The following is a 23,416-nucleotide window of genomic DNA, read 5'->3' as shown; positions in this document are numbered from 1 at the left end:
AGCAGTGCTAACCATTGTGTCACGGTGCTGCCCTTAATCCAATTTCTTCTTGAAATCACACATTTTGGCCTCAACTACTCTCTGTGGTACAGAATTCCACGCATTCATCACCCTCTGGGTGACAAAATTTCCCCTCACCTCAGTTCTAAAAGTTTTATCCCTTATTCTCAAACAATGACCCCTCGTTCTGGGCTCCCCCACCATTGGAAACATTCTTTCTGTATCTACCTGTCTGATCCTGTTAGAATTTCATAAGTTTCTATGTGATCCCCTCTCACTCTTCTAAACTCCAATGAATAAAATCTTAACTGACTTAGTGTCTTCTCATATGACAGACCTGCCATCCCAAGAATCAGCCTGGTAAAACTTAGAATCATAGAAACCTACAGTGCAGAAAGAAGCCCTTCAGCCCATCGAGTCTGCACCGAGCACAGTCCCACCCAGGCCCTACCCCAATATCCCTACATATTATACCCACTCATCCCTCTAACCTACACATCCCTAGACTCTAAGGGGCAATGTCGAAGCATACTTCTCTGTATTCTCTCCATTACAAGAACACCCTTCCTCAGATAAACACCCCAAGTAGTTTTAGTGCACGGTGGCACAGTAGTTAGCACTGCTGTCTCTCAGCGCCAGTGACCTGGGCTCAATTCTTGGCTTGGGTCACTGTCTGTGCGGAGCCTACGCATTCTCCCTGTGTCTGAGTGGGTTTACTCCAGGTGGCAGTTTCCTCCCACAATCCGAAAGATACGCTGGTTAGGTGCATTTTTGTTTGGGAGGGTGAACTGTGAGGGGGACAGAGAAATACTTCAGTATGATCTGGACAGGCTGAGTGTGTGAGCATATGCATGACACATTAGTAACATATAAGAGACATCTGATTGGGTAAGTGAATAGGGAGGGAATAGAGGGATATATGGACTGAGTAAGGGCAGGAGGTTTTTTTTTAATTTAGTTAGGGCATCATTATCGGCACAGGATTGGATGGCCTGTTCATGTGCTGTACTTTTCTTTGTTCTTTGTATGCAACCTCTCTTCGTAACTTAAGTGTTCCATCCCAGGCAGCATCCTGGTGAATCTCCTCTGCACTTCCTCCAGTGCATTCACAACCTTCTGATAACGTGGCAACCAGAACTACACACAGTATTCTAGCTGTGGCCTCACGAAGCTCTATGCAACTCCAACATGGCTTCCCTGCTTTTGTATCCTTTGCTTCGATTGATAAAGGCAAGTTCCTATCTGCCTTTTTCACCACCCTATTAACATGCTCTTCAGCTTTCAGAGATCTGTGGATAAACATGCCAGGCTCCCTTTGCTCCACAGAACTTCCCAGTGTCCTACCATTCATTGAGAACTTTCTTGTCAAATTACTCTTTCCAAAGTGTATCATCTCACTCTTTTCAGGCTTAAGTTCTATCTGCCACTCATCTGCCCTTTTGACCATTCTGTCTATATCATCTTGTAGCTCAAGACACTCCACCCTACTGTTAACCACCCATCCAATCTTTGTGTCATCTACAAACTTGCTAAACCTACCTCCTACATAGTCATCTATATCATTTACATAAATGATGAATAGTAGGGGAATCCCTGTGGTACTGGACACTGGCTTCCAGTCAGTCAAGCAGCCTTCTGTCATCGCCTTCTGTGTTCTGCAACTGAGCTAATTTTGAATTCACTTAATCTAATCACCCTGCACCCCATGTGAATTTACCTTTTTTTTATATATAGAAACCCTATAGTACAGAAAGAGACCATTCGGCCCATCGAGTCTGCATCAACCACAATCCCACCGAGGCCCTACCCCCACATCCCTACATATTTTACCCACTAATCCCTCCAACCTACACATCTCAGGACAAGAAGGGGCAATTTTTAGCATGGCCAATCAACCTAACCCACACATCTTTGGAGTGTGGGAGAAAACCCAGGCAGACACAAGGAGAATGTGCAAACTCCACGCAGACAGTGACCCAAGCCGGGAATCGAACCCAGGTCCCTGGAGCTGTGAAGCAGCAATGCTAACCACTGCGCTGCCGTGCCTTCTTTACAAGTCTCTCATGTGGAACCTTGTCAAAGGCTTTGCTGAAATCCATATTAACTACATCGACTGTACTACCCTCGTCTACACACCTGGTCACCACCTCAAAAAAAGCTCAAGCAAATTTGTAAGGCATGACCTCCCTCTGACGAAGCCATGCTGACTATCCCTGATCAAGCTTTGCCTCTCCTAGTGGAGATAGAAGCTCTCCTTCAGAAGCTTCTCCAATCATTTCCCTACCTCTGACGTGAGACTCACTGGTCTGTACTTCCCTGGTTTATCCCTACAACTTCTTTAAATAGCGGAACCACATTAGCTGTTCTCTGGTCATCTGGCACCTCCATTGCAGGAATTGAAAATTTCAGTCAGAGGACCTGCAATCAATTCAATGCCACACAAAGTGTTTAAGGCCAAAATGTTCCATGATTTCATTACACATATCTCTTGGAGCTAGAGAGATCAAGGAATATGAGGGAAAGGGGGGATCAGAATATTGAATTGGATGATCAACCATGATCAAGATTAATGGTGGAGCAGGCTTGAAGGGCCAAATGGCCTCCTGCCTCTTTTAGTTTCTCTGTTTCTATTTATACCTAACAAAGAGTAGTGTCAAATATCCTGCATGTAAAGTGATGTAGGATGGATTAAAGAAGCAATGAATCAATATTTAAAGAGTAAATCTATTAAAAGCAAGTAAATACTTCATTCGGTGACACTGTGTCTCATGGAGAAGTGAAACATCACAAATAGAAGCTTTTATTAGAATGCTCCATGTTCCTGAAAGTTCCATCCCTCACAGATGACATAAGCGTAGTTCCTTCAGATTGTCATCGGGTTAGATATTAAGAAAGGAACACTGGTAAATCCTCCTCCTTTCAGGCCTCGATGCCCTCTGACAAGCTGCAACACAAACAGCACAATTTCCGCTGTGTTTAAATTGGATTTGACTCCCTCTAGGTTCTTTCGATTAGCATGTTAAGGAAAGATAAATGGCTGTAGTATGATTAATGAACGTGTTCCTCTGCCACTGGTCTGCATTGTAAACAGGCTCATAGATAGCTTTCCATCCATGATCCTGGGGTAATACTTGCTTAATAATCCGACCGGCGACGTGGGTACATGGTGGGCAGGGCTGCACAGAGCTCCAGCTCTCTGAAAAGATTTTAACGCTTTGCGCTCTCAGGCGGACTGAAAATCGACACTCACGACCAATCTCCCCACCAGCCACAGGGATCCGAATGAGTGGGATTGGGGGGAGAGGTGGGGGGGGGAGGGGCTGTTGCTGAATTTTTCAATTTAAGATTCCTCCTTGTTGTGACCTTTTTGATTCGATCTGATTTATTATTGCAACATGTAATTAACGTGCAGTGAGAAGTATTGTTGTCTTGCACGTTATACAGACAAAACATGCCGTTCATAGAGAAGGAAAGGAGAGAGTGTAGTGTTAAGCAGTTATAGCTAGGGTATAGAGAAAGATCAACTTACTGCAACATTCAAAAGTCTGACAGCAGCAGGGAAGAATCAGCTCTTGAGTCGATTAGTGCGTGACCTCAGACTTTTGTATCTTTTTCCCGCCGGAAGAAGGTGGAAGAGAGTATGTCTGGGGTGTGTGGGGTCCTTAATTATGCTAGTAGCTTTTCCAAGGCAGCGGGAAGTGTAGGCAGAGTCAATGGATGGGAGACTGGTTTGTGTGATGGATTGGGCTTCATTCATGACCTTTTGTAGTTCTTTGCCATCTTGGGCAGAGCAGCCATACTAAGCTGTGATGCAACCATAAAGAATGCTTTCTGTGGTGCATCTGTAAAAACTGGTGAGAGCCGTGGTGGGACATGCCAAATTTCAGTTGCAGTGTGCTGGAGTTTGCAGTGCCTGAATTGGTTCCCGCGTTCCCTACGTTATTATAACCATCAAATGAAAGACAAAAGTCCCTCAATAGCCACTCCACGTTATCAAATGCCCTGAGGTTGTGAAGAGAGTTATGTAAATATGTACTTCGCTGCTTTGTCTTTTCAGTGTGTAGCTGATCCGTGTCAATTATATAGGGAAATCTATTTGCCATAGTGTACTCCAGATTGCCAGCCTGCAACCCCGTTAACAATGCTGCATGAATAAAAGACTGCTTAGAAACAAAATATTCAGGGCCACAATGTCAAAGTAGAAGTTTAACATCACCATGGCAACAAGCTGAGAGAATAGAGGAGAGGGGGTTTCAGAACAGCATACCAATATTAAATAGAAATCCTCATTTCACAGAAGGAAGATGGTAAAACTGTGTGCACCTGTGTCCTTGACAGCAGAGGGTCAGTGTATGTGCTTTGGCTGGTTTTTATTTTCATGTTTAGATGGCTGGCTTCGAGTTACCACAGTAACTGAAATTCAAGGGATGTCCCAGAATCTATTCCAAGCAGCATCTATTTTTATTCCAATCATTCACAAGATGTTGATATTCCTGGCAAGGTTGGCATTTATTCGGGGAGGCGATGTTAAAGTTTATTGATTAGCGTGACAAGTAGACTTACATTAACACTGCAGTGAAGTTACTGTGAAAATCCCCGAGTCACCACAATCTGGCACTTGTTCAGACACACTGAGGGAGGATTTAGCGTGGCCAATGCACCCTAACCAGCACATCTTTGGACTGTGGGAGGGAACCGCAGCACCCAGAGGAAACCCACGCAGACATGGAGAGAATGTGCAGTCTCCACACAGACAGTGATCCAAGCCCAGAACCAAACCCGGGTTCCTGGCGCTGTGAGGTGGCAGTGCTAACCTCTGTACCACCGTGCCACACTAGTGGCCTAGTGGCATTATCTTGAAACTCAGCTAACATACTGGGATTGGGGTTTGAATCCTATCACTGCAGTTGGTAGAATTAAATTATTTATCTTTACGTGTAGAATTAAGAATTGACAGATGACCATGAAACCATTGCCGACTGCCAGAAAAACTCATCTGGTTCACTAGTGTCCTTCATTGAAGGAAATCTGCTGTCCTTCCTTGATCTGGCCTACATGTGACAGCAATGGGGTTGACTCTTAACTGCGGTCAGGCAACTAGGGATGGGCAATAAATGCTGACCTAGCCAGCGAGGCCCATGTCCCACGAGCGAAATTAAAAAATATTTTATCTATCCCTATTTCCCTGTGAGGGTGGTGGTGAGACACCATCTTGACCACAACTGAGTAGTTTGTTAGGCCATTGCAGCGGGAAGATTGCTGTGGAGTCATATGTAGGACAGGCATGGTAAGGAAGGAAGATTTCCTTCTCTACAGACATGTTAGTGAGTCAGGAGGGTTTTCATAGAGTCACAGAATCCTTACCGTGCAGAAGGAGGCCATTCGGCCCATCAATTCTGCACCAACCACAATCCCACCCAGGCCCTACCCCCATATCCCGACATATTTACCTGCTAATCTCTCTAACCTATGCATCTCAAGACTCTAAAGGGCAATTTTTAGCATAGCCAATCAACCTAACCCGCATATCTTTGGATTGTGAGAGGAAACTGGAGCACTTGGAGGAAACCCACACAGACACGAGGAGAATGTCCAAACTCCACACAGACAGTGACCCAAGCCAGGAATCGAACCCAGGACCCTGGAGCTGTGAAGCAGCAGTGCTAACCACTACGTCTCCCAATGCCAATTCTTTTAATGCCAATCCTTTCCGTTTTATTCCACATTTTAATCAATTAGCTAAATAAAGTCCACAGTCTGCCATAATGAATCGACAGATCATTAATCCATGCCTCTGGTTTTCTGATCCAGTAATATAAATACTGTGCTACTCTAACCTACACCCACTGATGTTATTCAGTAGGATTTTTAAAAGTTCTGGCCTCCCTGATTCTGTTTTGTTTGATAACAACAAAAAAATGACTGTTATTAAAAACAAGACAAATGCATATGAGTGGCAGAGAATTGGTTGAATGTTTGCCAAACATTTCCCTCAAGATTCAATACAGCTCTGTGTTAGATGCAATGCTATTTATCATTAGCATGAGCCTACAGAACAAAGAACAGTACAGCACAGGAAACAGGCCCTTCGGCCCTCCAAGCCTGTGCCGCACATTGGTCTGACTAGACCATTTGTTTGTATCCCTCCATTCCCAGGCTGTTCATGTGTCTATCCAGGTAATTCTTAAATGATGCCAGCGTGTTTCCCTCCACCACCCTACTTGGCAGCGCATTCCAGGCCTCTGCGTAAAAAACGTCCCTCTGATATCGGAGTTAAACCTCGCCCCTCTTACCTTGAGCCTGTGACCCCTTGTGATCGTCACCTCCGACCTGGGAAAAAGCTTCCCACTATTCACCCTATCTATACCCTTCATAATTTTGTACACCTCTATTAGGTCTCCCCTCATTCTCCAACTTTCCAGGGAGAACAACCCCAGCCTACCCAATCTCTCCTCATAGCTAAGACCCTCCATTCCAGGCAACATCCTGGTAAAGCATCTTTGCACTCTCTCTAAAGCCTCCACGTCCTTCTGGTAGCGCGGCAACCAGAATTGGAAACAGGAGTCAAGTCTCATAAGCATTGGGACCAATTTCTATCTGGGCCAAGTGTCGGGGGCAGGGGTGGGAGCGTACAGAGAATGTTGGCAATTCCCACTGATTGAGATCATTGAGAACACCCGAACCCTTCTCAAGATTGGCTGTTATACAATCATAGAATCCTTACAGCACATCGCACCAATCCCATCCAGCCCCTATCCCATAACCTCACTCACTTATCCTGCTCATTCCCCCTAAATTACACATCTTGGGACACGAGGGGTGATTTAGCACAGCCAATCAACCTAAACCGCACGTCTTTGGACTGTGGGAGGAAACCGGAGCACAGAGTCACAGAGAGTCATAGAGGTTTACAGCACAGAAACAGGCCCTTCGGCCCAACTTGTCCATGCCACCTTTTTTTTAAACCTCTAAACTAATCCCAATTGCTTGCATTTGGCCCATATCCCTCTATACCCATCTTACCCATGTAAATGTCTCAATGCTTTTTAAAAGACAAATTTGTGCCTGCCTCTACTACTACTTCTGGCAGCTTGTTCCAGACGCTCACCAACCTCTGTGTGAAAAAATTGTTCCTCTGGACACTTCTGTATCTCTCCAGTCTCACTTTAAATCTATGCCCTCTAATTTTAGACTCCCCTACCTTTGGTATCTTGGACTAGGACAGGTTGTTGGTGATCTGGACACTTAAAAACTTGAAGCTCTCAACCATTTCTACTTCATCCCCATTGGAGTAGGTAGGGGCATGTCCTCCACTACACTTCCTGAAGTCGTTGACTATCTCCTTTGCTTTGTTGACACTGAGGGAGAGATTATTGCCGTCGCACTAGTTCACCAGAACTGCTACTAATTCCTATGTTCTTATTGACTCGCTTGGTCTGGGCAAAGCTCCAAGTGTTGAGGTTATACTGCCGGAGCAGAACAGAAATCTGGCAGTCGAGCACTTTGAGCACAAACTTCTCTGTCACTACCGAACAAAGAAGACGATTATATATTGCCATCGTTGACCTCGCCAAGACATTTGAACATGTGAGCAGAGGCAGTCCATCCCAGCTGCTGGGGAAAATTGGCTGCAGCCCCAAAGCTGCTTAATGTGGTCACCTCGTTCCATGACAGCATGATGGGTAAGGTCAGCTACAATGGGGCAACATCAGAAGCTTGAGATTCACAGTGGGGTCAAACAGGTTTGGGTTCTGGCACTGATGCTCTTTGCCATAATGGGCTGATTTTTTTCCCATCTCATCTGCCACGGAAACCGTAGAGGACAGGACAAGGACCATGCAAAGATCTGTTGATCTTAGGCGGGATTTTCCAGCTTCGGGGCAAACATAGCCGGAAAATCCTAGCGACTAGGAGATTTTCACAGTAGCTTCATTGCAGTGGCCATTGGAAAATACGTTTTGGTTTAAAAAAAAATGTTTGCCGATGTCCTAGAATTGTAAAAGGCACGATATAAATGTGAGCGTTTTTTAAAATATCTAAATGGGGTAAATATTGGTTTCCAAAGTTAACTGGCTGACAGGTCATGTGGAGAGGAAGTTATGGGGTGGGTGAGTAGGAAAAAAACAGACACAGCATGGGCCAAGCCACTAAGTCTGAACTTGTGCTCGCTGATCACTGAGCAACTCTGATGGTTGCCATGGAAATGTGGCCAAGAAAGTGCCACCCACTGGGCTTACAATGTGTACTTCCCAACTACCTTAAAGGGAAAGCCTATAAATCATTTATATTAAATAATTCATTCAGCAAAACATTAGAGACCAGTACCTGAGAGCATAACGCACTAGGATTCTTGCTTCCTTTAATGCCTAGAGCTCCAACACTAACTGTCTGTCCATCTGATCAATGAATAAAAATTAATTCACTCATGGCATGTGTATGTCGTTGGCAAGCCCAGCATTTATTGCCCATCCCTAATTGCCCTTGAAAGGTTGGCGGTGAGTCACCATCTCGAACCATCTTTAGTCTGTATGGTGTAGGTACCCACAGTTTTGTTAAGGAGGAAGTTTCAAGATTTTGACCCAGTGGCAACAAAAGGACAGTGATATATTTCCAATTCAAGGTGGTGAGTGACTTGGAGGGGAGCCAATAGGTGGGTGATGTGCCTACGTATCTGCTGCCCTCGTCTTTCTTGGTGGCAACCGTCATGGTTTTAAAAGGTGCTGTCGAAGGAGACTTGACGTGTTCCTGCAGTCCGTCTCATAGATGGTGCACATGGTTGCCACTGTGCATCAGTGGTGGGGGAAGTGAATTGTTAGAGTTTATTTTTTAGTGTCATAGGCTTACATTAACGCTGCAATGAAGTTACTGTGAAAATCCCCTCGTCGCTACACTCTGGTCGGTGCTTATTTGGATATACTGAGAGAGAATTTAGCAGGTTACAGCATCATAGAGTCATAAAAGCACAAAGGTTTACAGCATGTAAACAGGCCCTTCGGCCCAACTTGTGCATGCTGCCCTTTTGTTTTAAAAATCCTAAACTAATCCTAATTGCCCACATTTGGCCCATATCCCTCTGTACACATCTTTCCCATGTAACTGTCTAAACACTTTTTAAAAGACAAAATTGTACCTGCCTCTACTACTACCTCTGGCAGCTTGTTCCTGATACTCACCATCCTTTGTGTGAAAAAGTAGTCCCTCTGGACCCTTTTGTATCTCTCCCCTCTAACCTTAAACCTATGCCCTCTAGTTTTAGACTCCCCTACCTTTGGGAAAAGATATTGACTATCTAGCTGATCTGTGCCCCTCATTATTTTATAGACCTCTATAAGATCACCACCTAAGGCTCCTACGTTCCAGGGAGAAAAGTCCTAGACTATCCAATCTCTCCTTATAACTCAAACCATCAATCCCGCCAGCATCCTAGTAAATCTCTTCGGCACTCTTTCTACTTTAATAATATCCTTTCTATAATAGGGTGACCAGAACTGTACATGGTATTCTAAGTGTGACCTTACCAATGTTCTTGTACAACTTCAACAAGATGTCCCAACTCCTGTATTCAATGTTCTGATCAATGAAACCAAGCATGTTGAATGCCTTTTTCACCGCTCTGTCCACCTGTGACTCCACTTTCAAGGAGCTATGAACATGTACCCCAGATCTCTTTGTTCTGTAACTCTCCCCAAAGCCCTACCATTACCTGAGTTCCAGTGGCTGAATAACAGTGAAATACTTGGAACGTACAGTACAGTACAGCATGCCTTTCTGACTGTGGGAGGAAACCGGGGCACCTGGAGGAAAACCACGCAGGCAAGGGGAGTTTATGCAGACTCTGCACAGGCAGTGACCCAAGCCAGGAATCGAACCTGGGTCCCTGGTGCTGTGAGACAACAGTGCTAACCACTGTGCCAACATGTGGCTGGGGTGCTGATCAATTGGGCTGCTTTGTCATGGATGATGTTGAGCTTCTTGAGAGTTGTTGGAGCTGCACCCATCCAGGCAAGTGGAGAGTATTCCATCACACTCCTGGACGTGTGGCTTGTAAACGGGTGGACAGTTGCTGGGGATTCAGGAGGTGAGGCACTCACCAGAGAATTGCCAGCTTCTGACCTGCCCTTCTAGCCACAGCTAGATGGCTGGTCCAGTTAATTTTCACTGAACATTGATGAGATGCAGGATGTTGACTGTGTGTGTGTTGCTGATGATGTCCAAAGGACTGCGGATTAGGTGGAATGGGCATGCTAAATTGCCCCTTAGTGTCAGGGGGAACTAGCTAGATAAATGCAAAGGGGTTATGGGGATAGGGCCATGCTAAATTGCCCCTTAGTGTCAGGGGGAACTAGCTAGGTAAATACAGGAAAGTGAGCCATCTTCTGCTCTCCTTTTACATGGAACAGCATCACGGGCTGGCATTATCAAAGAATCATAGAATCCTACACTGCAGAAGGAGGCCATTCAGCCCATCAGCACAAGATGGCTCACTTTATTTCCTGTATTCTCTTCATTTGTACCAAAACAAAATGGAAGGCAGTCACATACAAACTTGGAACAGAAGTAGGCCATTTCTGTGATGTAGGTGTCATTGGCAAGACGGGCATTTATTCTCCATCCCTAGTCGCCTTAAGAAAGGTGGGCATTCTAGCAGATTGCTACAACAGAAAGGTGTCTAGACCACTTCAGAGGGCAACTCCGATTCAATCTGTGTGACTGGAATCATGGTTTAAGAGAGATTTCCACCTTCAGATGAACTTTTATGCCAATTAAACAGCTTCATTGGCACTTTCATCAATATCAAGCTTTTTATTCCCAGATTTTTTTTTACAGTGAATCCATATTCTCAATATTAGGACTTAATTCATGATCCCTGCATTATTGGTTCATGGGGAACATAAATGTTGACTTAGACCTTGTTGGACTAAAACAGCTCCTCTCTCTGCTGTAAATTCTATATTGTTATAGTCCAGGCTTCTGAATTACTGGCCTAGTAACATAATCACTACAGTACAGTATCTATGAATTCCCCTGGCTCTCCGAATGGAAATCCATACTCATTCATCATGGAGTTGCATCAAGCAATCATTTACGAAGCAAGAACTGTGGAAGCCTTGGATTGGATTGGCAGTTCTGCCCTGACTACAGCATTTCCCTACAAACAGAATCATAACAGAGGAACACGGAAAGAGAAGAAAATCATTTTAAAAACCGCACCTCCCAAGGATCCACCAAATTGAAGAGCTCTGTTGTGGTGGCGTTTTGTTAAATTCAGATGGGATTATACGGGAGTTCAGATGCTTCTTGCATGTCGGTGTGGACTCGATGGGCCGAAGATCCTCTTCTGCACTGTGTGAAAATTGTTGTTTCTTGTGCGCTATACAGACAAAACATATCGTTCGTACAGAAGGAAAAGAGCGAGTGCAGAATGTAATTTTACAGTCATAGCGAGGATGAGATCAACTTAATGCGAGGTAAGTCCATTCAAAACTCTGACAGCAGCAGGGAAGGTCTGTTCTTGAGTCAGTTGGGACCTCATGCACCGTACACAGAACCCATAATCACAATCAAAGGGCAGAAACTACATGCAGTGGACCAGTTCACTTATCTTGGCAGCACCCTCTTCCAAGCAGTGACAATTGACACAGAAGTTAACTGCAGAATAGCAAAGGCAAGTTCTGCTTTCGGTAAACTGCGTTCCACTGAACGGGAGTGTCAAGGAATCAGCCCAGCAACAAAACTGAAGGTCTACAGTGCCGTGGTACTCACGACCCTCCTGTACGCCTGTGAAACGTGGACTGTGTATCGAAGGCATGCAAGACAGCTCAATCATTTCCACATGACTTGTCTTCGCAGAATATTACGCATCCGATGGCAAGACAAAGTACCAGACACTGAAGTTCTCTCTAGAGCAAATCTACCATCAGTCCACACACTGCTGATGAGAATGCAGACCCAGTGGGCAGGTCATGTCATCCGTATGCCAGTCGAGCACGTACCCAAGCACCTCCTTTTTGGGGAACTCTCTGCTTGAAGATGCTCGCATGGAGGGCAGAAGAAACGTTTCAAAGACACACTCAAGGTCTCCCTGAATTCGCTTGACATAGACACGACCACCTGGGAAACGCTGGCACAAAACCGCCCTACCTGGTGCTGCCTCATCCACAAAGGCTGTCAAGCTCACAAAGCAAGGTATATCGCTGAAGCACAACTTAAGCGCGAGCTGCGCAAGTCCAGAGTCACCAGCATAACAACTACAGTGTCTACACAAGTCTGTCCAATATGTGCCAGGACATTCCGTGGCAGAATTGGCCTGATCAGTCGTCTTTGCACACACTGCAACCAGCCTCAAAGTGACTAATCGTGTCGAGGTCCTCATCGATGACGATGGACGAATAACAACACATGACCTCAGACACTCATATCTTCTTCCCGAAGGAAGATGGTGGAAGAGAGAATGTCCAGGGTGTGTGGGGTCTTTAGTTATGCTGGCTGCTTTAATACATAAGGTGCCTCACCAGCACCTTATACAACTGCAACATAACCTCGCTGTTTTTAAACTCCATCCTTCTAACAATAAAGATCGAAATTCCATTTGCTTTCTTAATTAACTTCTGCACCTGCAAACCAACTCCTTGAGATTCCCGCACAAGGACACTCGGGTCTCTCTGCACAGCAGCATGCTGCTTTTTTTTACCATTTAACTAATAGTCCATTTTGCTGTTATTCTGACCAAAAATGGATGATGTCACATTTACCAACATTGCACTCCATCTGCCAAACCCTCGCCCACTCACTTCGACCACTCACATTGCCAAGACAACGGGAAGTGTTGACGGAGTCAGTGGATGGAAGACCGGTTTGCGTGATGGATTGGGCTATATTCACGATCTTTTGTAGTTTCTTGCGGTCTTGGGCAGAGCAGGAGCCCATACCAAGCTGTGATACAACCAGAAAGAATACTTTCTATGATGCATCTGTAAATGTTGGTGAGAGTCATAGCTGTCGTGCCAAATTTCCTTAGTATTCTGAGAAAGTAGAGGCGTTGGTGGGCTTTTTTAATTATAGTGTCGCTATGGGGGGACCAGGACAGATTGTTGGTGATCTTGAAGCTCTCAACCCTTTCTAGTTCATCCCCACTGATGGACAGGGGCAAGTTCTCCCTTACCCTTCCTGAAATCAATGACAATCTTTTTCATTTTGTTGACATTGAAGGAGCGATTATTGTCGCTACACCAGTTCACCGGATTCTTTATCTCATTCCTGTACCCTGTGATATCATTGCTTGAGGCCTGATCCACTACATTGGTGTCGTCAGCAAACTTGAAAATTGAATTGGAGGGGAAATTGGTCGCACACTCATAGGTGCACAAGGAGGTGTGTGTCTTTTAAAGGATGTGAGGCAACCCACCTCTGCCACCCTCCCAGACAGCACATTCCAGACCACCATCACCCTCTGGGTAAAAAACATCCCCCCTCCTCAACCTCCTGCCCCTCATCTTGGACTGATGTCCCCTTTGTGACTGACTAAGGGAACAGCTGCTCCTTATCCACTCTGCCCATGCCCCTCATAATCTTGTACACCTCGATCAGGTCACCCCCCAGTCGTCTTTGCTCCAAGAATAACTCAAGCCTACCCTACTTCATAACTTAAATGCTTCATCCCGGGCAGCATCCTGGTGAAACTCCTCTGCACCCTCTCCAGTGCAATCACAATTAGGCAGACATTTCATTTGGAAGAAGTGAGCAAAAGCAAGATATAAAGAGTCTTTTGTTAGAAATTGAGGTGGCACGGTGGCACAGTGGTTAGTATTGCCGCCTCACAGACCCAGGGACCCGGCTTCCATTCCGCCATCGGTTCAATGTGCGTGTGGAGTCTGCACATGTTTTCCCAAGCGTCTGTGTGAGTTTCCCGGGTGCTCCGGTTTCCTCCCACACTCAAAGATGTGCGGGTTAGGTGGATCGACCATGCTAAAATTGACCCTTAGTATCAGGGGGATTAGCAGGGTAAATATGTGGGTTTGCTCGGATAGGGCCTGAGTGAGATTGTAGTCGGTGCAGACTCGATGGGCTGAATGGCCTCCTTCTGCACAGCAGGGATTCTATTCTATGGAAAGTGGGGATATTCATTGATAAGCCCAGAGATAACTATCCTCTCCAACCGGTCCCAGGAGAATTGCCCCCATTCATATTAAAAAAAGGTTGGGGAAGAAAATGGTATTAGTGCCCTGGTATAAAGATCCATTCAGAAAGGGTGCCAGAGAATTGGAGCACAAGAAATAATAGAACCAGAGAAAATTTACAGAGCAGAAACAGGCCAATAGAGACTGAAAAGATAATAGAGAAGGCAGCACAGGTTTTAACAGAGAATTCAACTTTATTGAATTCTCCGGAGAGAGAAAAACATAAAGAGTAGAAAAATGTAATATATTTGGGATATCATAAGGCCATCGATTGGATGCTGCATAATAGACTTTTGACTTCTCTCAGGAGCGAGGGACATGGAACAGAATGGATAGCAGCCCAGCGATTTGATAGAGAAAGAGCATTTGCAAGTAGGTACTGAGTCTGGCAAAGTGCAGGGAGCGCTGTTCCACAGGAGTGGGTGGCGGGCCACTGTTATTTACCAATTTCACAAACCATATGAACTCCAGATAGTCAACACCCTTCCCCAAAGGCAGAGGAGTCTAACACTAGAGGGCACAGGTTTAAGTCGAGAGGGGAGAGATACAAAAGGGGCAGTTTTTTCACACAGAAGGTGGTGAGCGTCTGGAACAAACTGTCAAAGGTAATAGTGGAGGCGGGGTACAATTTTGTCTTTTAAAAAGCATTTAGACAGTTACATGGGTAAGATGGGTGTAGAAAGACACGGGCCAAATGCGGGATTAGCTTAGTGGTTTAAAAGAATGGACAAATTGGGCCAAAGGGCCTGTTTCCATGCTGCAAATCTCTATGACCCTGTGACTCCAGGAACAAAAGCATAATTACAACACAAGCAGGCAATACCACATTGGAGTGGAGGGTATGGTTAATGCAAAGGCCAACTGCAAATAAATACACAAAGCCATTAATAAACTTACAGAATGGTCGAAACTTACAGTAATTGCCGAATCACTTCAATATTAATAGGAGGTGGGAGGATAGAAGAATATGGAGATCATATAATCCATGGAAAATAAGATTCTAAATGAGGGAAGCGATGGCCTAAGGTATTATTCCTAGACTATTAATCCAGAAACTCAACTAATGTCCTCGGACCCGGGTTCAAATTCCACCACAGCAGATAGAATTTGAATTCAATAAAAAATATCTGGAATTGAGAATCTACTGATGGCTGTGAAACCATTGTCGATTGTCAGAAAAACCCACCTGGTTTACTAATGTCCTTTAGGGAAGGAAATCTGCTGTCCTTACCTGGTCTGGCCTACATGCGACACAGCAATATGATTGACTCTCAACTGTCTTCCAAGGGCAACTAGGGCAATAACTGCTGGCCAGTCAGCGGTGCCCATGTCCCACAAATGAATAAAAAGAAAGGTGAAGGACTATAGAGTTTGAGGGATACAGATGCTCAAATCATTAAAAAAGAGTGCCACAGGTTAATAAAGCTATCAAAGTGGCAACTGAGGTTTGTTGTTTCAGAATAAAATTAAAACATAGGCAAGTTATGTTAAGCATAATTAGTCCACATGTATTGAGCATAAATTCAGTCTCCATATTTTAAGAAGGCACTGGATTAGGAGTAAATATGATTTAAAACTGGTAATACTAAGCTTTAGAAGTTATACCTGTTGGGAAAAGTGTTTAGGTTGCGGCTACTTTCTCTAGTTTATTAGTGTCACATGTAGGGTTACATTAACAGTGCAATGAAGTTCATAGAAATCATAGAAACCGTACAGTGCAGTTACTGTGAAAATCCCCTGGTCACCACACTCCGGTGCTTGTTGGGGTACACTGAGGGAGAATTTAGCATGGCCATTCCCCTAACTAGCACATCTTTTGGACTGTGGGAGGAAATCGGAGCACTCAGAGGAATGCCACACAGACACAGGGAGAATGTGCTGACTCTGCACAGTGACCCAAGCCGGGAGTAAACTTCAAAAGCTTTAAACTTTGTGCATATTTTTGAATGTGAGTTAGAAATTGCTACAATGCCAAAGGTCCAAAGATGTGCGGGTTAGGTGGATTGACCATGCTAAATTGCTCCTTAGTTAGTGTCAGGGGGACTCAAAGAACAGAGAAAAATTACAGCACAGGAATAGGCCCGTCAGACCTCCAAACCTGCACCGACTATGCTGCCCGGCTTAACTAAAACCCTTTACCCTTCCAGGGACCATATATCTCTATTCCCATCTCATTCATATACTTGTCAAGATGACCCTTAAACGTCAATACCGTATGCTCTTCCACTACCTCCCTGGCAACGAGTTCCACTGCTCTCTGTGTAAAAAAATCTGTCTCGTACATCTCCTTTAAACCTCGCCTCTCGCACCTTAAACATGTGCCTTCTACTAATTGACTCTTCTACCCTGGGAAAAAGCTTGTGAATATCCACTCTGTCCATGCCTCTCATAATCTTGGCAATCAGTGGCTTTTAATGCCCATTCCTTGACAAGGTGAGCTGCCTTCTTGAACTGCTGCAGTTCCTAAGGTCCACCTACAGTGTTGTTAGTGATGGAAGGAGGTTCTGTAACTGGCAAAAGCAGGATTTTCCAGCCCCATCCACTCACAGTGTTGTTAGGGAAGGAGTTCCAGGATCTTCATCCGCTGACAGTGAAGGAACGGCGATATCTTTCCAAGTCAGGATGGTGTGCAGCTTGGAGGGGAACTTGCAGATGGTGGTGTTTCCTTATGTCTGCTACTCTTGTCCTTCTAGACTAGTAACAGTTGTGGGCTTAGAATGTGCAACGTGAGTAACCTTGGTAAGTTCCTGCAGTGCGTTCTTGACATGGCGAAACAAATTGAGGCATCAACCTGTAAATCCTTCCAGCACACACCAATGCTGGGTGATAGAAAAGAGAGAAATACCTGGTCAATCCAAGTCCCCAAACCACAGTATGTAAGTGAAGGTTGTGATGCAACTGTGCCTTTAAGAAATGTATTTATTAAATAATTTTCTCTGTAGCTTGTGGGCAGCTTTTTATCATTATTGCTGACCTGTCTGCTTTGATGTCCTTTCATTGCTGCTTAAAATGTGAAAAGGGGTTTTGTTTATTTTTAATCTGGGCCTGATGCGATGCCCTGGAGTTTTACAATCCCTTTGAATTGCTAGGGGGAAGGATGATTGACAGGTCAGGTAACAAGGTTTCTTTACTTTCAGTTTTAGTTGCTGGCTGTTTTTTAGTTGGAAGCTGTGTGGAATCCAGAGTGACAACAGTGTATCTGTGACTCTCTTGGGAAATTTAGCTCTCGGTGGCTGGCTAGTGAGTAATCAGCTAGGTTCTTGATTAATAAAGTGGGGTCAGGAATTATGGGGAAAAGACAGGAGAATGGGGATGAGAAAAATATCAGCCATGACTGAATGGCAGAGCGGACTCGATGGGCTGAGTGGCCTAATTCTGCTCCTTTGCCTTAATGCCTTATGGGTGTATGTTTATAAGGAAGTTTGTTGTATTCAAAACATGCAATTAGCTGTTAAGATTTATAATGTATCATGGTTGGTTGTAACTGTTAAGCACTATTGCTAATTCTCTTTCTATGTGTTAACTATATTCTTAAATAAACGTTGTTTGATAAAAACTCCCTAGTGGGTCATTCGAATCATACCTGAAGTGAAGCAGCTCAAGCTTACCCTAGCCACATTCAAGATGCAAAACTTATGGTCTGGCTGACTTCATAAATAACCTTAGAGTTTCTGACCTGGATTATAACAAAGTGCAGATTACCGCAGTAATTTGGATTCCCTGAGTGAACTGTAACTCACCACCATCGCTTTTGTATAGATGTCTGACGAAGATATGTTCAGACTTGGCTAAGATTCCCTCTAGTTTACAAACTGCCAGTACACACTGTGAAGATTCACACACAAAGAAAGGTCATTATTCTAGGGCAGTTGGAATACGCTGCCTGAAAGGGCGGTGGAAATGGTAACCTTCCAAAAGAAAATTGTTTACCGACACAAGAAGGAAATATCCTCAGGGGTCTAGGAAAAGAGCAAAGAAATGAGCCAGCACAGACACAATAGGCCAAATGGCCTCCTTCTGTTGTATAAGTTTCTATGAGGAGCGAAAGGCATGATGGCAAAGTGGTTAATACTTCTGCCTCACAGCTCCAGAGACTTGGGTTCAATTCCAGCCTCGGTTGACTGTCTTTGTGGAGTTTGCACATTTTCCCCATGTCTGTGTGGGTTTCGTCCAGGTGCTCCGGTTTCCTCCCATGCTCCAAAGACGTGTGGGTTAGGTGCATTGGCCATGCTAAATTGCCCTTTAGTGTCCCAGGATGGGTAGTTTAGAGGGATTAGTGGAGTAAATATGTGAGATTACAGGTATAGGGCCTGTGTGGGTTTACGATTGGTGCAAACTTGATGGACTGAATGGCCTCTTTTTTCCACTGTAGGGATTCTATGAAAAGCTGGGGAATGGAGATTGTTTGATTATAAATGAAGAGATGAATGTTGTTGTCTTGCTGTGTAATTTTATGCCTTATGTGATTTCAGGTGTTTCTCATTGGGCTGATAGCAGACAGGAAGTTCCAGCACTTCAATGCTGTCCTGGAAGCCTACATCCGACAACACTTCAGTGCCACCTTGGCTTATAAGTACGTCCGACAGAAAGATAATTATGTTTTTTTGTTCAAAGCAGATCAGTTGTTGGCTTCAGTTGGATCTGCAAACCCTGAGCAGAAATCAGTGCAGTTCCCAGTTGAAGAGAATGACTGGGTAGTCAGCCGCGGTGAGATTGGATTGGAAAGGATGATCTTTGATAGGAAAGGTTGCGTGGCAACCAGCCGTGTAATAGAAGCACAAGAATGTGGTTGACATGAGAACCCCTGCCAGTTCCAAAGATGTGCGGTTGAGGTTGATTGGCCACACTAAATTAACCCAAGTGTCAGGGGATTGGAAGAGTAATTATCTGGGGTTATGGTGCTAGGGTCTGGGTGGGACTGTGGTCAGTGCAGATGGGTTGAATGGCCTTCTTCTACATTGTAGGATTTTATGAATGTGTGATTCTGAAGGTTAACTCATGTTGTGGCTGTATTAGGAATGTGAGCAAAAAATGGGAAGAGGTCATTTTGTTCCTTGGATTCCATCTGAGTTCTGAATGTGACTAAATTCTGGTCCCACTTCCACAGGGAGCTTATTCTAGGCATGGACCAACATTGATGTACTGAAGTTTATTTATTAGTGCCACAAGTAGGCTTACATTAACACTGCAATGAAGTCACTGTGAAAATCCCCTAGTTGCTGTCAGTGTCTGCTCAGGTACACTGAGGGAGAATTTAGCATGGCCAACACACGTAACCAGCACGCCTTCCAGGCTGTGGAAGGAAACTGGAGCTCCTGCAGGAAACCCACGCAGACACGGGGAGAACATGCAGACTCTGCACAGATAATCACCCGAGGCCAGAATTGAACCCGTGCCCCTGGCACTGTGAGGCAGCAGTGCTAACCACTGTGCCACTGTGTCACCCCAAGAGTCTCTGTCAGCTATCTTTCATTCCATTTTCACTTTATGACACAGGTTTCACTCACTCTGTTCAGTTTGAAATGAGATTTGAAATTTAACTTCACCAGGCCTTTTCTTCGATGCAGCAAACTATTATGATTGAGAACACACTGCCTAAAAAGGCATTGGTAACAGATTCAAAAGGAACATTGAAAACAGACTTGGAAAAATACTATGGGTTCAAGGTGGCACAGCGGTTAGCACTGCTGCCTTACTGCACCAGGGACCCGGGTTCGATTCCGGCCTCAGGTGATTGTCTGTGCAGAGTATGCACATTCTCACTGTGTCTGCATGTGTTTCGCAGAGAGAGAATCACAGAGACCCTGCAGTGCAGAAGGAGGCCATTTGGCCCTTCACATTTGCACTGACAACAATCCCACCCAGGCCCTACCCCCATATCCCATCCACTAATCCCTCCAACCTACGCATCTCAGGACACTAAGGGGCAATTTTAGCATGGTCAATCAGCCTAACCTGCACATCTTTGAACAGTGGGAGGAAACCAGAGCAACCGGAGGAAACCCACATAGACATGAGGAGAATGTGCAAAAACCACACAGACAGTGACCCGAGCCGGGAATTGAACCCAGGCCCCTGGAGCTATGAAGCAGCAGTGTTAACCACTGTGCTACCGTGCCGCCCAATATCTTTTGAACTTACGTAGAACAATGATGTAAGGAACACACTGGAGGCAAACAGTTCACGCACGAAGTGTACCAGAATCAGGAAGTCAAGATGTTTGCAGGAAATTGGGGAGGGTGGGGGGGATGGTTGTTGGTGGGGAGAGGAAAAAAGCAATTGACAAATTTGACTGCCTGTAACATCGGAATCTCTTCTCATTGCAGGAAGCTGTTGTCTGTGCTAACAGATTACGTTGACATTGCAAGCCGTGGTCTGGAATGTGAGCCTCTGAAACGAGCCTTCAAAGCATTAGAATACATCTTTAAGTTCACAGTTCGGTCAAGATGCCTCTACTCACAGTGAGTCCCCTCTCTATTACCTGGTCATATCATTGAGCAATGTCACAGCTGCACCAATTCTGAATACTAAACACCCCAACTGTTGCTGCAAAACTATTAGAAAGTGAACGAGCCACTTATTAAATGTCCGTCAAGCTCTCAAACTGGGTGGCACATTTTAATGAGGTTCTGCCCTTCATCCATCAGGGGTCTTTCAAAAAAGGCTAATCTGAGATGTCTAGTTGCTGCCGATGGTTTGACCTCATGATTTAAGTCTGAATTATCTAGCCCCGGTCAATTGTCTGAAAGTCCTCCCATTTTAGCAGCAGTGTGGGGTGCTTCAGGTGAACTGAGTACAGGTGGGACTCATGGAATCGTATTGCACATGAGGGGGCCATTCGGCCCATTGTACCTGTGCAGTCTCCTCAGAAGAGCTATCCGATTAAGCAATACTCAAATGCTGAGGATTGATGAGCTGTCACAGTAACCTGCATGACTGCTTTTCAAAACTAAATCATTGGCAGTGAAACACTTTGGGATGTTCTGATAACTCGCCACACTCTGGTGCCTGTTGGCATACACTGAGGGAGAATTTAGCGTGCGCCTAATCAGCATGTCTTTCGGTGTGGGAGGCATCCGGAGAAAACCCACGCAGACATGGGGAGAACATGCAGACTCTGCACAGTCAGTCAGCTACACTGCAAAGGAGGCCCTTCGGTCAATGAGACTGTACTGACTCACCGGCAGAGCATCCCACCCAGGCCCTATCCCCGTAACCCCATGTATTTTCCCCACTAATTCGCTTAGCCTGCACATCCTGGGACACTAAGGGGAAATGTAGCATGGCCAATCCACCTAACCTGCACATCTTTCAGTGTGGGAGGAAACCAGAGCACCCGTAGGAAACCCATGCAGATACAGGCAGAATGTGCAAACTCCACAGAGTCCCCAGCATTGTTGAGGCAGCCAGTGCTAACCACTGTGCCGCTCCTGTATTATGAGCCCAACTAAGATAGAACACCTTTTTCATATCTCAGGACCACACCTCCAACAGTGCAACTCTTCCTCAGTACTACACTGAAGGCATCAGTCTAGGTCGCGTCCAGGTCTCTGGAGTGGGATTTGAACCCACAACTTTCTGACCTTGGGAAGAGATGCAAGGCCAGTGAACCACATGTTGTGCAGAATTCAGTGGGTTACATCCCTTCCTCAGCCAGGAAAAGGCTGAGTTACTGTTTCTGGAGCTTGAGTTGGTGCAAGAAGTTAGCGAAAAAGATTGGAATGGGAATGGGATCTGAGATACCCATTGGTCTCTGGTTCACCTGAAACTCCATTCAGCAGTTGAGCGATTGAGCATCGAAATAATGATGCTTGGAGCAAACAAGACTTCACCATCTCATTCTTTGTTTTAGGCTTTATGAGGGGAAAGAAAAGATGGAATTTGAAGAATCGGTGCGCAAACTGTTTGAGACGTTTAATGTCCTGATGCAGTCAACACTGGAAGGCAACACTTTACTCATGCAGGTAAGTACCTCTCCGATTGACTTAAGATCCTGGCGCAGTCCCTCAAACCTGCTCCGCCGTTCAGTAAGATCATGGCTTTCCTCAACATCAATTCCACTTTTTCACTTTATCCCTTTGCTCCAGTGTGTCTGGAGCCATGGGTCACGTCTGAGGATCCGGAATAGATCATTTAGGACAGAGGTGAGGAGATATTTCTTCATCCAAAAAGTGGTGAGCCTATGGAATTCATTACCATGCCAAAACATTGAACATATTCAAGGGGCAGTTAGATATAGCACTTGGGGTGAATAAGATCAAAGGTTGTGGGGAAAAAGCAGGTTTAGGCTATTGAGTTGGATGATCAGGCATGATCATGGTGAATGTTGGAGCAGGCTCAAAGGGCCAAATGGCCTCCTCCTGCTCCTATCTTCTATGTTTCTATCTCAGTCTTGAATACAGTCAGCGACCAAGAACCTGTAACCTTCTGGGGTGGAAAATTTCATACACGCACAACCCTCTGAGGGAAGAAATGTCAGCCCTAGATAAAAGCCAATTAGTGCGGATGCTGGATTCTGAAACCAAAAGAAAAAACGCTGGAAAATCTCAGCAGGTCTGGCAGCATCTGCAAGGAGGGAAAAGAGTTGATGTTGAGAGTCCAGGTAACCCTTTGTCAAAGCTACGAACTCTAGCCTGGTCACCCTATCCCTATACGTCAGGCCCACCAACCCTGGCAACATCCTCATAAATCTTCTTTGCACTCTTCATGTTTATCAATGTCTTTCAAATAACAGGGTGACCAAAACTGTACACAATACTCCAAGTGCAGCCTCACCAACCGCTTATACAACTCTAACATAATTTTCTTTTTATTCATTCGTGGGACACAGATGTTGCTGGCTGGCCAGCATTTATTGCCCATCCCTAGTTGCCCTTGAGAAGGTGGTGGTGATCTGCCTTCTTCAATCACTTGTCCATGTGCTGTGGTTTGATCCACAATGCCGTTAGAGGAGGAATTCCAGGATTTTGATGCAGTGACTGCGAGGGAACGGTGCTATATTTCCAAGTCAGAACGGGGAATGGCTTGGAGGGGAACTTGCAGGTAGTGGTGTTCCCATGTACCTGCTGCCCTTGTCCTTCTAGATGGAAATGATGGTAGGTTTGAATAACGATAATGGAATTTGAACTCAATGAAAAAAATTTCTGGAATTAAAAATCTGATGCTGACCATGAAACCAATGTCAACTGTTGGGAAATCCCATCAGGTTCAAAGAACAAAGAAAATTACAGCACAGGAAC

At 45.0% G+C, this 23,416-nt stretch overlaps 1 protein-coding gene across 1 annotated transcript in view; it reads left to right on the top strand.

Annotated features, from left to right (window-relative positions):
• The window catches only part of LOC145346307 (dedicator of cytokinesis protein 2-like), a 1,149,449-nt gene that overhangs the window by 342,799 nt on the left and 783,234 nt on the right, over positions 1–23,416 (top strand). The window contains exons 21-23 of the mRNA XM_080193520.1: positions 18,650–18,750; positions 20,504–20,638; positions 22,030–22,141. Of these exons, the coding sequence (XP_080049646.1) occupies positions 18,650–18,750; positions 20,504–20,638; positions 22,030–22,141 (348 nt within the window). The remainder of the gene's footprint in view (positions 1–18,649; positions 18,751–20,503; positions 20,639–22,029; positions 22,142–23,416) is intronic.

The sequence above is a fragment of the Carcharhinus amblyrhynchos genome, chromosome 1 (assembly GCF_965287045.1).
Source record: "Carcharhinus amblyrhynchos chromosome 1, sCarAmb.v2.hapA, whole genome shotgun sequence".
Lineage (NCBI taxonomy): Eukaryota > Metazoa > Chordata > Chondrichthyes > Carcharhiniformes > Carcharhinidae > Carcharhinus > Carcharhinus amblyrhynchos.
This window is presented reverse-complemented; position numbering and strand designations above follow the sequence as displayed.